At 61.2% G+C, this 13,538-nt stretch overlaps 1 protein-coding gene across 2 annotated transcripts in view; it reads right to left on the bottom strand.

Annotated features, from left to right (window-relative positions):
- LOC101517851 (nuclear factor 1 X-type) overlaps positions 1-12,252 on the bottom strand; it is a 79,773-nt gene extending 67,521 nt beyond the window's left edge. The window contains exon 1 of one of the 2 annotated variants that reach the window (XM_058659505.1): positions 11,915-12,252. In XM_058659505.1, the coding sequence (XP_058515488.1) occupies positions 11,915-11,941 (27 nt within the window). In that variant the 5' untranslated portion in view covers positions 11,942-12,252. The remainder of the gene's footprint in view (positions 1-11,914) is intronic. The other variant, XM_012929952.2, reaches the window with a different exon arrangement.
- Between the last annotated feature and the right edge of the window lie 1,286 nt (positions 12,253-13,538).

Here is a 13,538-nt window from a genome sequence, read left to right as displayed (position 1 = left end):
GAGCTAACGGTGACTTCTGCCACCCCTGCCCCCAATAGGACAGCAGCACAGGAGGCACAGGGAGACGCCTCATTACCCAACCCACACTTGAGACACTCAAACGTGGGGTCCCACACAGAAGCCTCCCTTTTTGAATGGTCCCACACACACTGTCCCCTGAGAGTTGTTTTTTGTTTTTTTGGTAGTGCCACATGCTATGAGGATTGGAGGTGACTTGCCCCACTGTCCTTGCCCAGGACAGGTGGTTTGAGACCCCCTAGATGGTGGGGACCAGTACACTCCTTTCCCCAGGGGTTAGGAGGGGTTTCGTAAAAAATCTTCAGTTTCCCCATCTGGGCCATAGGACCTTGCCTAGGGAGCAGGTGGAAACAGGAAGCCTGAGTTGCCCTGAGGCAGATTGACCAGGCAGAGCAACTTGTTTTAAAGTCTTACCTGCTCCTGGCTGTTACCCTGAAGGGTGGTGGGGAAGAGGAGGGGGATGGTGACCTTGGCATTTGACCTTGTGGCCTCTGTTGGCTCATCTGTAAAACAGGTTACTCCTACGCAGGAGGGTCGCAGGAGGTCACAGGTGCCGGCCCACTGCCCGGTCCCCCCCTCCGTTGGTATTCTGCCATCAATGGCTGTTAATTTGATGGTGAGGCGTCTGTGACAAGCTGTGACGCCGAGAGTGTGATCGTGCGAGGCTGGCTGTGGGTATGTACGCCTGTGCTGCTCTGTGTGTGTGTGTGTGTGTGTGTGTGGTGTGTGTGTGAGACTGTGCGTGGACGACAGATTGTGCCGGTGTGCCGCGGTGCCTGTGACAGGCTGTTACCACGCGACAGACTGCGGGTGGCGGGGTGTTGCCGGCGTTGACTGCGAAGGGGAAATGAGGCAGTGTGTATGTGCGGGGTGGGGGGGAGCTGGGACTGGTCGGTGGCGGGGAGGAACCCTGAAAACCTACCCTGATGGGGGGCTGGGGAAGGGGGTCAGCCTGGTGTCCTCCTGGGCCTGGACTTGCCACTTGTATTCCATGGTGGCCCACTCTGTGTGACACAGGCTGTGGCTTCCTCCGGGGGTTTGGAGCTATCCAGGAGGGGTGGTTGTGGGACTCCAGGCCGGGTGGGCTGGCATTGGCAACAGGGGTACCTGTCACCTGTCACATGGGATTGTGCTCCAGGCCTGGGCAGGATGAGAGAGAGAGAGAGAGAGAGAGCAAGCAGAAGGAGAAAAGACTGGGGGGGTGGGCACTGAGAGACGGGGCCCCTCCAGGCCTACCCTGGGCTGCAGCTTTCTAACGCGTTGCGGGGGACGGCCCTTGCGGGACACATGGTAGCCTGGCTGAACTACCAGCTGACACTTACATGCCAGGCCCCTTATGAAGTGGGGTTTGCAAAAAGTCTGTGGAAAATCTACCTTATCTCTTCATTCCACCTGAGCACAGGTTGCAAGGGGAGGGGATTTTTTTAAAAAGTCCACAGGAAATGTCTATGAAGGGAAAAAACTATATACTTACAAGTTAATTTTTTAAATGGGTGGGGGGGAGGGCATGATAACAAATCTACCTTTGATTGTCCCAGACTTTTTAATTTATTATTATTATTTTAAGTGTCGGCTGGGGCAAAGTGTAGCACCCGGGACTGAAGCAAACACATTGTGGGGCGACAGGAACTCAGTACTTTGGGGGAGAACACAGGAACTGTGGGGGTGTGCGTGGGGGTGGGGGGGTGACACCCTGCCCCACCGCTGGGCCTCATGGCGTGTCACTGTGTTCCTGTGCGCGCGTTACGTCCCATTCGACACAGGCCTCTGTCTCGCGTCCGTTCATCATCGGCGGCAGCTGTGGGGGGGGTGACAGGAGTCAAGGCACACACTCCCCCCCCACCTCCAGCTCACACTCCCAACCCCCCTCCCCCGGAAAGTGTGTCTTTGATACCTGTGGCCTCGGCAGCAGCAGCAGCGAAAAACAAGTTTCCACAGGGCCACTTTGGGTTGAGGCCAGGTCGTCCTCAAATAACATTAGAAGTTACTTAGCAAACTTTGTGTAGTGCCGACAGAGGATCGGGCAGCAGCGGGCTGGGAGGGGGGAGGGCAGTAAACCGGTTCTGCCAAAGTGGGGGGGGGCATCGGTGCCCAATGTCGGTTTTGACTCCCCCACTCCACCTCTGGGGCAAGGAAATCAATTGAACAGACTCCCCCCCATCCATAAACACACTGTTCCTCCTCCTCCTTCTCCTCCTCTTCCTCCATGGCCAGCTTATGCCTTGAACCTGGGTTGACGTGCCTGAAGTGCCCACCCTGGCAACCAGAGAGTTATCAGACATGGAAAGTGCTCTGCCCACCTCGGGGCTGAAGATGCAGGGAGAAGCTAAGCCGGCTTCTGGTGTGGGCCCCTCTAAATGTGTGTGCACACACACACCCATGTACCCACAAAGCCTATGGTACTCCTCTCCTTGCCGCGCCCCCCAGACCCCCGCTCCTCCAGGAAACAGCGAAGACCCAGGAGCCAGCCATGGCGGCCTTGGAAGTGAGATTGGCGCCTCCGGGAAAGGGGGAATGGGGGAAGATGCCAAAAATGGTGAGCATTTACAGGCACAGAGAGAGAGAGAGAGAGAGAGAGAGAGAGAGAGAGCGAGAGAGAAGGCAGGAAGGAGCGGGTGGGAAGATGGAAGCCAGGCGGGTATCCATGCCCAGCTCTCAAAGGGGTGCTGGACAATGCCTTCTAGCGAGCGGGTATTGGCAGAGTGTGTGTGCGTGTTGGGGAGGGGCGAGGACATGGGGGACAAGCCCCAGGTGGCATAGGGCAAGCTAGGGACCCAGACGCAGCTGGCTCTGCTTGCTCCCACACCTCCATCCCGCCCCCCCCCGCCCCAGGCTGTAATGGAGAGTGGCAACAGCAGCCGTTCAGCCCTGCCTGGGCATGGGGTGGGGGTGGCGGGCAAGGCAGGGGGCCAAACCAAATGCCACCGGCTGGGCACAGCAGTTGCCAGCCTGCAGCGGCGGCGGCGACCCCACCAGCCAGGAGGAGCTTCGGGGGAGGGCTGGGGTGGGGATGGGCAGAGAGGGTCTGGGGCCTAGTAAGCAAGGCCAGCTCCCCCCTTCCACCCTCACTACACATTATACATACACATGCAGCTCAACCCCCACCCCAGACTATGGGCAGGTCCCCAAGACCCTGAAAAATGATGGCATAGCCTGGTACTGCCAGGGTGACAGGCTGGGGTAAAAATAAACCGAGCCCGCCCCGGGGAGCTAAATCGAGGGGCCCAGGTGGAGACGCCTCTGGGACCAGCAGCTGCCCCCGCCCCACCCCCACCCCCCGGCTCGGGGTGCCAGGGTTGGGAATCTGGGCCCATGGAGGCCTCATGGCGTGTGCGTGTGCAATGTTTTAACAGGTCTGCAGCAGAGGTGGCCTTCCATCGGCAGGCATGAGGACAGCTCCCTGGACAGACCCTGCTAACCCTCACAGCCATGGACTCCAAAGCTTCCTTTTTTCCCCAGGGGCAAGGCAAGGGCCCCCGCGGGGCCACCACCCTAGAGCTGCAGGCTGGACAACACCAACCTCGTCCTGTAGAAAATCCGCAGCCGCCCAGCGCTCTTCCCCACTCCACCCCCACCGGCAATGCCTTCAGGACCCAGTGGCTCCCTTGTTGATCAAGTTCACCAACAGTCCGCCCTCCTGCCCAGGCTGGTACCTTTCGCTCCCTGCCGAGCCCCCAGGGCCTAGCACAAGGCCTGGCACCCACAAGGTGCTGGGTAAATATTTATTGAAGGAATCCATAGGCTCTTTCCCCACCAACACAGCTGTACCCCCAGCACCCAGCCACCTCCGTCCGGCTGGGTGCCCCGACAAAGTGTGCGAGAGGACATCCAAACCAAAGTGGGGGTGCAGGAGAAGCTCCCCAATGGGGAAGGGAGGGTGCCTTAGGTACATGAGACCACTCCCTCGGGCTCCCGGGACCCTCAGCCCTGGCCAGGAGACCATCTCAAGGTCAAAGTGCTTTCAGAGGCCGGGACACACTCCTGGGGAGCATGAGTGTGTGCAGGCCAGACGACGACCTGCCGACTCTCTTGCGGTGGCGACAGTACTTGTTCGGCACAACAGGATTGAGAGACAAGCTGGATGAGGCCCTGGGCATACGGGACAGGGAACAGGAGCGCACCGGCCACGGGAGCTGTGGCTATTTTTAGGGATCCACATGCATTTTGCCATCACCCTGTTCCGCACACTGCTGTCCTTCAAGATGTCCCAAGTCCAAAACTTAAGTTGTAGCAAAGCCACATGGCACAGGGTCTCGGGGCTTAGCTCTGGCCCTGTCTCTCTCTCTCTAATGTGTCCACATTCCCCCCACCCCCACCCCAAGCAAGACGTCTGAGTCCAGGATGTCCCTAAAAGATGTCCCAGGCATCGGTGGGTAGGTGGCCTCCTGAGCTTGCCCCCATTCTTGGAGTTCTACAATAGCAGGAGAAGGATTTGAGGCTCCCACCCAGTAGGGGTGGGGATGCAAGCTGGTGGCAAAGGAGTGGGTATGGGGTGGTGCCACAAGGCCAGGTCATTTCCAGTCAAGGTCAGGTGTGAATTCTCACGTGGGCGTGACTCTGATCTCCCAGGGTGAGGACAACCCCAGCTACACCCTTTGTGCTGGGTGTCTGCAAGGGGGGAGGGGCACGGCTGCCTACGGGACAACTGCCAGGGACCCCATGAGCCACTGTGCCTGTGTGTAACACCGTGTCACCCGCCACTTGTCAGGGTGTGATGTGTGAGTTCATGTGTGTGTGTGTGTGTGTGTGTGTGTGTGTGTTAGTGTGTCTGAGTTATATACACTGTTGCCATTTGGCACTGGATCTTTTTTTTTTTTTTTGAGGGGGATGTGGGAAGTGGGGGCTGCTATACACACACTCCCCACCCCTCCGCCGGCCTCCACCCACCAGATGTCAATATCTCCCCTTCCTTCAAGTGCAAGAATCAAAAACATTTCTGTATATGCCCACATGGGCCCACACTGGCGTGATCGTCAGAATGAGACCAGGGTAGCATGTCCGTGGCGTGTGCCCCTGTGTGCTGTGCGCACTCCTGCGTGTGTAGGTGCCCCGTGGGCATCCTCACCCTGTGTGTTTGTGTGTGGGGGGGTGAGTGTATCTTGCCAAGGGTTCTGTCCTATGGACACTGCCATGCATGTCTAACGGTGCCAGTCTGTGTTCCTGTGTCGGGCACCCTTCGGGAGTCATGTCTCCTGGCTGTGTTCTGGTGCGGTTGGTGTTTCTGCGTGTGTGCGTGAACGCGCAGGGTGAGCGTCTTTGTATGACAGTGTCGCCTGCTGGAAGGAAGTGCGGGATGCCAGCGTGGTGGCGTGATGCTTAGTGCCTGCGTGTGCCAGTGTGCGTGTACCGTGTGTGAGAAGGACCCAAAATAAACCAGCCCTCCATACACACACACACACACACACACACACACACACACACACACACACACAATTTGACCAAAGCTGAAATTTGGCTCAAACCACCTGGCTGATTCGGCCACCACCCCCACCCCCAGCTTCTATGTACCTTAGACTAAAACCCACCCCCAAATCCCCCAGTGTTTATGTGTGTATATGGAGGGCAGCTGCCCCAGCTTTGCTCACAGATTCAGGTAGGGATGGTCAGACACCTCACACACACACACCCCGCTCTGGCCCGATCTATGCCAGGAAGGCTGGCAAAGAGTGCTGAGGGGGGGCAGGGTTCTTGGTGCTGGTGGCGGTGGCCATGCGGACTGCCCCCCGCCCGCTGTTGGTCACCACCGCCACCCCCACACCCCCGGCTCTCTTCCTCAGGGTGGGGCCGAGCGGGGTGGGGAGAGCTCCCTGGTTCAACCCCGTCTTCCGATTGGCTGCAAAGCGCCGCAGTGCCCGCTGCCCGCCTCCCCTCCCTGCCTGGCGCAGCCACATCGGTAGTGGTGGCACACACAACTTGGAGTTCTGGGCACAGCTGCGCCTCGCCAAGGCCTGCCAGCCCCACCAGAAGCCAGACATGACACCCCAGCTCTGTGCCCCCAACCCCTCCCTACCAGCCCACCCGCCCGGTCACTCTGCCTGCTGCCTCCCCAGCCCACCCCCACGCCCCCACACACACTTCCCATCAACAACCTCCTGCCCCTACCTTGCCCACCCGAGTCGGTGCCCTCCAAGCCAAGCCCAGTTTGGGGTATGGGGGTGTTTGTTGAGAGGGTGGTGGGGTGCCCAGGTCCCTGCACGAGGCCATTCCCGCCCTCTGAGGGGCTTTGGGGAGAGAGAGGTGGTGAGGAAGGCAATTTGGGGGCGTTGGAGAGCTAGTCCTTCTTCCTTTAGTGAACGCGCCCAGAGCTGGAGCCAAAAATCCAGGAGGAGAAATATTCAGGGAGAGCCAAGACGCGTTTGGCAGGAGGAGAGAGGGAGAGAGAGGGAGAGAGAGAGAGAGCAAGCGGAGGAGGGGAGGAGAGAAAGGGGGGAAAGAGGGGGGCAGTGCGCAGCTTCCAAATCCAAACCCTCAGGGCCCTAAAGGGTCGATGGTGGCGGGGGGGGGGGGGGCGCGGGTAGAGACCCCTGGGGAGACAGGGCAGGCCTGATTGGGACGGGGGAGTTGGGGGATGTGGGGGACTGTGGGCTTGGCTCCCAGAGACAGCCGGACACCCAGCTGGCCGGGCCAGGGAGGACACGAGACAGAGGCCACGCTCAATGTGAGCTGGGCAGACAGAGGGAGGCCTGTGGGCGGCTTGAACACGTACCCGCACCTTGCCCGGCACACAACGGGTTTCTGTCCACACCAGACCAGGGGCACAGGCGGGCACAGGCGGGCAAGTGGGCGGCAGTGGAGGTGATGGTAGTGGTGGTTGGGGGTGGGGTGGACCCAGTCACCAGGGCCACACAGGAGAGGCGACAGCCAGCTGCCAGCCGGTTGCCTGGCCGCCATCATGGGCCCCGACTCCAAGGGATGCCAGAGCAGCGGCATTGGGGGCAAGCAGTGTGCAGGGAAACACAAGGACACACACAGGGGTGGCGACACGTGGCGCCCACATGTAGGTGGCTGACATGCGTGGTGAGAGGCACACCAAGATGGGGAGATGGGGTCAGACTGGCTCCTGCGAGTGTTGGGGTGCCTGCAGTGGTGGTAACAGTCACCCCGCCTCCTCATGGCATCAAAATGGCGGCGACAGGTACGACCCATCATCCACTAATGGTCAGCCTTGAGTGGGATACCCCCCCAGCCACACTGAGATGCCACACACACACACACACGCGCGCGCGCGCGTTCCCAACCCCTACGGTGGCAGATAGCATTGTGCCCCACCTCTCCGGGCCCAGCTGGAGGACAAGCAGGATCCCAGATGGGACCTACATGAACCAATCCAAGGGCTCTGGCCCCCAGGGGTCACATGGAAAGCTAGCTAGGGTGGAGGGTCACATCAGTATGAACATGGGGTGGAGGGCGGCGTCTCCCCCGCAGTGCCTCCTCCATAACCTGCGAGATCCCATTGAGTGCCCTATGTCTACACACAGTCCTGTCCATGCCCTGGGTCCAGGGCAGAGTGCCCAGGGGCCCTGGAGCTTCGGGGGGACTTTCCCACGGTTGCCATCATCGGTTGCACCCCGTCTGCAAGATCTTTGTGCTCCTCTACTCTGGGGGAGACTCGGCTGCACCCAGATTTCTGCGGCCCTAAGAAGGTCACCCTCCCTGGCCTTGGCTCTGGCCACCCCCCTCGTTGGCATCATCCGTCCGTAGCTTGCAGCTCTGCGTGGGTTCTGGGACCCGCAGGCTCGTGAAAGCAGCTGAGCCGTGAAGTAACCCATGTTGTCATTCTATAGCTTTTTTTTTTCTGGCTTCCTCCTACGAGCAGTCCGCTTGGATTTCTCCACCAGGAAAATGCTACCACCCTCCCACCCCTTCTAGGGGGCTTCTGTCTTCTTCCTAAACCCAGGAAGAGAACAAGTTTTTTTTTTTTCTCCAGTACCCAATGCAGTACGTATGTGCAGCCCTCACCCGCTATTTCCCAAACCCAGCCATTTCATGGTAAGGTCCAGCTCTCCACTGAGAGCCTATAACCTGTAACCTGCACGAGACACTTCTGGTTGAGCCAGGACACCCTCCTGCCCCTTGGCGCAGACAGGCCAACACAAGCCTGCCTGTCCTACGAGCGCGTCGTAAGCCAGCAGCGGCGCTGGCTGCGCGTTCCTCGGCTTGGCCCAGCGTGGAGACACAGCAAAAAGCCCCCCATCCCATCCCATCCCCACTCCAGACACATCCTGGGCCGAGGCCTGTCCCAGCCACGGCTCGGGCCACGGATGCCCCATCCCCAGCGGCACAAAACGGGCAAGGCCGGAACAAGCGAGAATGATAGAAGGGCCCAGCCCTTCCAACGCCCCTGCAAGGATCACGCATGTGCATGTGTGGGGAGGACAAAGGCGTGTAGATGACTCACTGTGTGTGTGTATGTGTGTGTCTGTGTGTGTGTACGCACACACGTGAGGTGTTTGAATAGCAGATGCGGCCACAATGCCTCAGTCCACCTGCTTGTCAGTCCTTGCTCCCTTTGTGAGCATGGCGGGGTGGGGGCAACCAGCTTTCTGCCTCTGTCCACGCTGCGTGTTGGCATTGAACCTGGGAGGAACCGCTCTCCGGGAATCTATGTCGATATCCACGGTGGATGTGTGTGTGTGTGTGTGTGTGTGTGTGTGTGTTGGCCTACGAGCTCAGGACCGCTGCTTTTCCTGTGTCCCCTCCGCATGAGAACCGCTCATGTCTGGGAGGCCTCCGTGTCCGTCGCAAGGGGCGCATTGTGTGTACCAACGTACGTGTGTCGGGAGGGCATTCACACCAAGTGTGCGGGCAAGGGTGTCTATGGTCGCCGTCTCCAGCCATGAGCGTGAGCGAGGTGTTCATTTGGCATGTCTATAGGTATGGGTGTCCACATGCTATGATGTGGGGGTCCCTCTGGTTTGGGAGAGGGTGAGGTGAGGAGAGGGGTGTCTGTGCGTTCACTCACTGGAAATCAAGAGCCCCCCAACCCCGCAACTGCCCTGCCTAGTGGCCACACATTTTGGTAATTTTTTTTTTCTTTCTAGAAGGAGATTTCCACCAACCTCCCCTCCACCGCGCCCACAGTGCCTTTCCCCCCTCGCCAGGGCCCCGCTGCTCCAAGCTCGTTCCTGCTCAATCATTTATTGACTTTAAAATCAAAGCCAATTCTAGCTTGGAAAAAAAAAAAAGAAAGAAAGAAAAAGCAAAGAGAGAGGCCAGAGAGCCTGAGACGCCAGGAAAAGGAGGGGAAACAATGAGATGGGGCCAGCGCAGAGACCAAGAGAGACAGGGCCAGAGCAGAGAGAGAAGCTCTGGGGAATGAGTGGGGCACAGGGGCTGGGAAGACCCCAAATGTAACAGTCTGTCTCCAGAGGGATCAGCAGGGCAAACGAGGGAAGCAGAAAGACGTGTCAAAACAAGAGATGCAGCTAAGCTTAGGTCGGGGCGAGGGGCAACCGGACCTTGCTGGCCGCCCGGTCGTCTGCCCAGAGCTAAGGGGTTTCCCTGCCTGCCACGCAAGGGCTTTGCAGCCCAGCCAGAACGTGCCCACTCCCCTCCCAGCCATCCCGGCACACTCCAGCTGTTGGGGCCTGGGCCCTACTGCGCGTGCACACGCACACACACACACACACACACTCCCAATGTCCTTCTGGGATGCCACAGAGCCAACCCCTCCCCTTAACTCCCAGCCGTGGCCATGGCCCTGGGTCTAGACCTGGATCTAGAAGCGGACAGATCTCATCTCAGTCACTTCCTACTGGCGTCTCCAGGATCATGACCCGGAATTCCCTCTCTCAGGGTGCTGGGCAATCCATGCAGGGGGTGGGGGTGGCAGGCTGGGTAGCTGAGTGGGCGGCAGGGGTAGGATGGGTTCTTGCCCAAGCCCCCAGAGGCCAGGCCCAGATGTCTGCAGGGCTTGGCATGGGAGCCCAGTTGGCAGCCTGCTGACCAAGCAGCTGCTTGTGTGTGGGGGTCCCGCTGGTCCTAAGCAGGCCCCGGACGGGAGCCATCCATGTGGAGTCGCCCCAACTTGATCGCAGCTGGGTGGGCAAGAGGGGCCGGGCATGGCTGAATCGACAAGGCACACATGTGTGTCGGGCTGGGGAGAGTCACAACGGCCAGAGAATCCAATCACACCTGCATTTATACGGCAACACACACTAGGGTGGCCCACACACCTTTGCCCAGCACATGCTGCTTGGATCCGCTTCCCCAGCGGGGCCCACACGAACCTACACAGGCCTGCGTCGCTGCTGAGCCACTGGACCAAGGAAGTCTCTCTCTCACACACACACGTACATGCGCTCGCGTGTGCACACACATTCATGCTCACACGGGGGGGGGGGGATGGCCACAAACACCCCAGCTGGACAGACCCTCCACACCCGTGCTGGTGTCCTGGTTCACTGCTCTGCAGGCAGACTTGCCCACTCCAAGCCATGGGCATTTGTCACCAGGTTTGAGGTGGGCACAGATGGGAAGCTGCAGAGACCCAGACCAGGCCTGAAGAGGCCCTACACACACACACACACACACACATCTTGGAGAAGGCTGTGGTTAACCAGTGCCACACTACGGGACACTGCAGCCAGCTCTTAGGCCCTCTCTCGCGGATGTCTTCAAGCCGCAGCCCCCCTTGGGGAAGGGGGAAGAAGGGCTGTACAACAGCCCTGGCACGTTCTGGGGCTTGGCCGCCCGCTGCCACTGTTGCCCAGCTCCAAGCCGGGTGAACTTCGCAGGAGGCGGGACGCGCGCGCGCGCTCGCCGCCTTGCGCACGCCAAGGTCGGCGCTGTTGTGCCCGCGGCTGACCCGACCAACGGCGTGGCCGCAGTGGCCGCAGCGGCAGCAGCAGCGCTGAGGGCATTGCGTGCGTCCAAGCTGCCTGTCTGCCACCCTCTCCTTGCTGCCTCAAGCCGGAGGGAAGGGATTCCCCCTAAGGTCCCCCTGCCGCCGCCGCCACCACCACCACCACCACCAAGTCCAGTCCCGCAGCAGCCCCGGGTGGCTGGGGCAGGAAAGTTTGTGCTTAGGAAAGTTTGGGGACCCGATGTATGTGATGTGTGGCGGGGGTAAAGGGGGGGGGTGGAGTGCGCGCGCGGGCTGGATGGCTAGGGTCGCCGGAGAGGCGCGGCCCCGGCTGGCAGCGCGCCCGCCCCTTCTTCCCCTCCCCTGCCCCTCCGAAATTTGGGAGCCCCGCCATTTTCTTAGCCCCGCTCCCTTGTGAGGCCTGAACAAAGACTTCGGGGAGACGCCCGAGGACCGCTTTGACTCGCCCCCGGGCACCCCAGCTGCACGCCGGAGGTAGCCCCCAAGCACGCACACCCGGAGCCGCTGCCACCCCTCCGAGGACTCACTAAGCCCCAGCACCCCCTCCAGGGAGCCGCGCCGGACCCCAGGAACCTCTTCTGCACCCTTGGGACCAACCTCCGGCCACCCTGTCATCCTTGCAAAAAAAAAAAAAAGCAGAAAACAAAAACCACCTCCCGCGGCCACGCCGCCCCCCTGACGCGCGCGCCCCAGCCACCCGCAGGTCGCCGGCTGTCCCGCCGCCCACCGCACCCCAAAGAGCGCGCGCACCGCCACCCCTGCCTCCACGCGCACGCACCCCCGCCCCGCGCCCCCCTCCCGGGGGGCAGCGCCACGCACACAGCCCGCCACCTCCCCGCCCCCCTTCCGCCACCACCATCCACCCCTCCCGGAGTCCGCCCGCCGGGCCAGGGTCGCACGCGCACCGTGACGCCTGCAGCGCGTGCCCCGGACTCCCCACGCGGGCGCCACTTGCACCCCTCGGCGGTCCGCGGGCTCCATGCCCCCTTTTACCCGCCCGCGTCCTCCCGCCCGCTGGCCTCCCGCGCCCGCTGCCCTTCCCCCGGATCGCGCGGGGGCGGCGGCCGGTACCTGGGTGAGGCAGTACGGCGAGTACATAGCTGGGCGCCCGGGCGGGAGCGCGGCGGCCGGCCGCGGCGAGGGGAGGCCCCGGCAGGCGGTGGCCGCGCTCGGCTCCGGCTCGGCTGCTCCGGCCTCCGCCGCGCTGCGCCCGCCCGGCCCGCGCGGCCCCCCGCGCTCGGCCCGGCGCCGTTCGCTGCTTGCCGCTTGCAGACTCGGCCCCGCGGGGCTCCCGGGCCGCCGCCGCCGCCGCCGCCGCCGCCGCCGCTGCCTCTCGCGTCCGCCGCTGCGCGTCTACTCCATGCCGCCGCCGCTCGGCCGGTCACCCTCGCCCGCGCCGCCGCCGCCGCCGCCGCGCTGTGAAAGTGAAAGTTTAGACAAAGTTTGGAAGCGGCGCACTCCGGGGAGAGGGAGCGGGCGGGCGCGGGCGGGAGGAGGGGCGCGGGGAGGGGCGGGCAGGGCGGGGAGCGGCGGCCTGCGCGCTCGCTCGCGCTCCCTCTCTCTCTCGCTCTCACACACACACAGAGACACACAGACGCACACATGCATGCACGCTCATGGGCGGTGCACACACACACACACACACACACGTGAGCACTGCAAGGATACACCGTCTATGCAGGCTGCCAGGTATGGAATGACGCCTGCCAGACACACACCGATCCACGCCGATGTTTGTCCACACTCTGGCACACGTGTGACCACTCAGCCACGCTCGGACTCACTCCAGACCCACAGCTCCCACAAGGAAACGCCTCTGCGCGCACACACATGGGCATCGGTGGCAATGCATCCTGGCACCGGGAGCCATTGTCACACCAACACAAACACCAGCCACCTGAGCCAGGGCAACGTGGCTAGGGTCGTTGCTGTGGCATAGCATGTAAGACACCGTCTGCAGCGCCAGCTTCCCCCTGGGGGCGCTGGTTTGAGTCCCCGGCTGTTCCACTTTCCATTCCAGCTCCCTGCTAAAGCTCTTGATAAAGCAGCACATGATGGTTGGGCCACCACAACCCATAAGGGAGAGCTGCAAGAAGCTCCAGCCTTCTGGCTTCAACTGGACCCAGCTTGGGTGGTTGTGAGGATTTGGGGAGTGAACCAGTGCATGGAAGATCTCTCTCTCTCTCTCTCTCTATCTGTTGAATAAACCAGTAAATCTTAAAGAAAAGAAAGCGGAATGCTGCATTGATCAATGGTATTACAATCATGTGCCTCAGTGTTACCCACCGTACCGGGGCCACCCCCGCCCACTCGCTTATGAACCCACGCAAGAACAGCAGGGGGACACACAGCACGGCCCGGGATGCCTGGACATACAGAGGTGAGGCTGTGTTGCCTCTTGGAGGCCTCTGGCTCTCTCCACTTCCAGAGCAGCAAGGAACCGAGAGAAGGGCGGGTGTTGGAAATCCTAGGACAAGGGGAGGTGGAACCTTCAGGTGACCCCCAGGGTGCACAGAAAGGCAGAAGCTGCTAACACCCACTCCCCTCCCCTGATGCCAGCACACAGCAAGGAACTATCTGCCGGAGGGCAGGTTAGTGGCTGGGCGTGCGAGAGTGTGTGTGTGTGTGTGTACAAGCACCTGCTGTGTGGCTACACATGTGCAAGTCTTAGTGCCCCTCCGGGAGGAGTTGACAT

The sequence above is a fragment of the Ochotona princeps genome, unplaced genomic scaffold (assembly GCF_030435755.1).
Source record: "Ochotona princeps isolate mOchPri1 unplaced genomic scaffold, mOchPri1.hap1 HAP1_SCAFFOLD_414, whole genome shotgun sequence".
Lineage (NCBI taxonomy): Eukaryota > Metazoa > Chordata > Mammalia > Lagomorpha > Ochotonidae > Ochotona > Ochotona princeps.
Note: the sequence above shows the minus strand (reverse complement) of the source record. Positions and strands in the feature narration are given on the sequence as shown.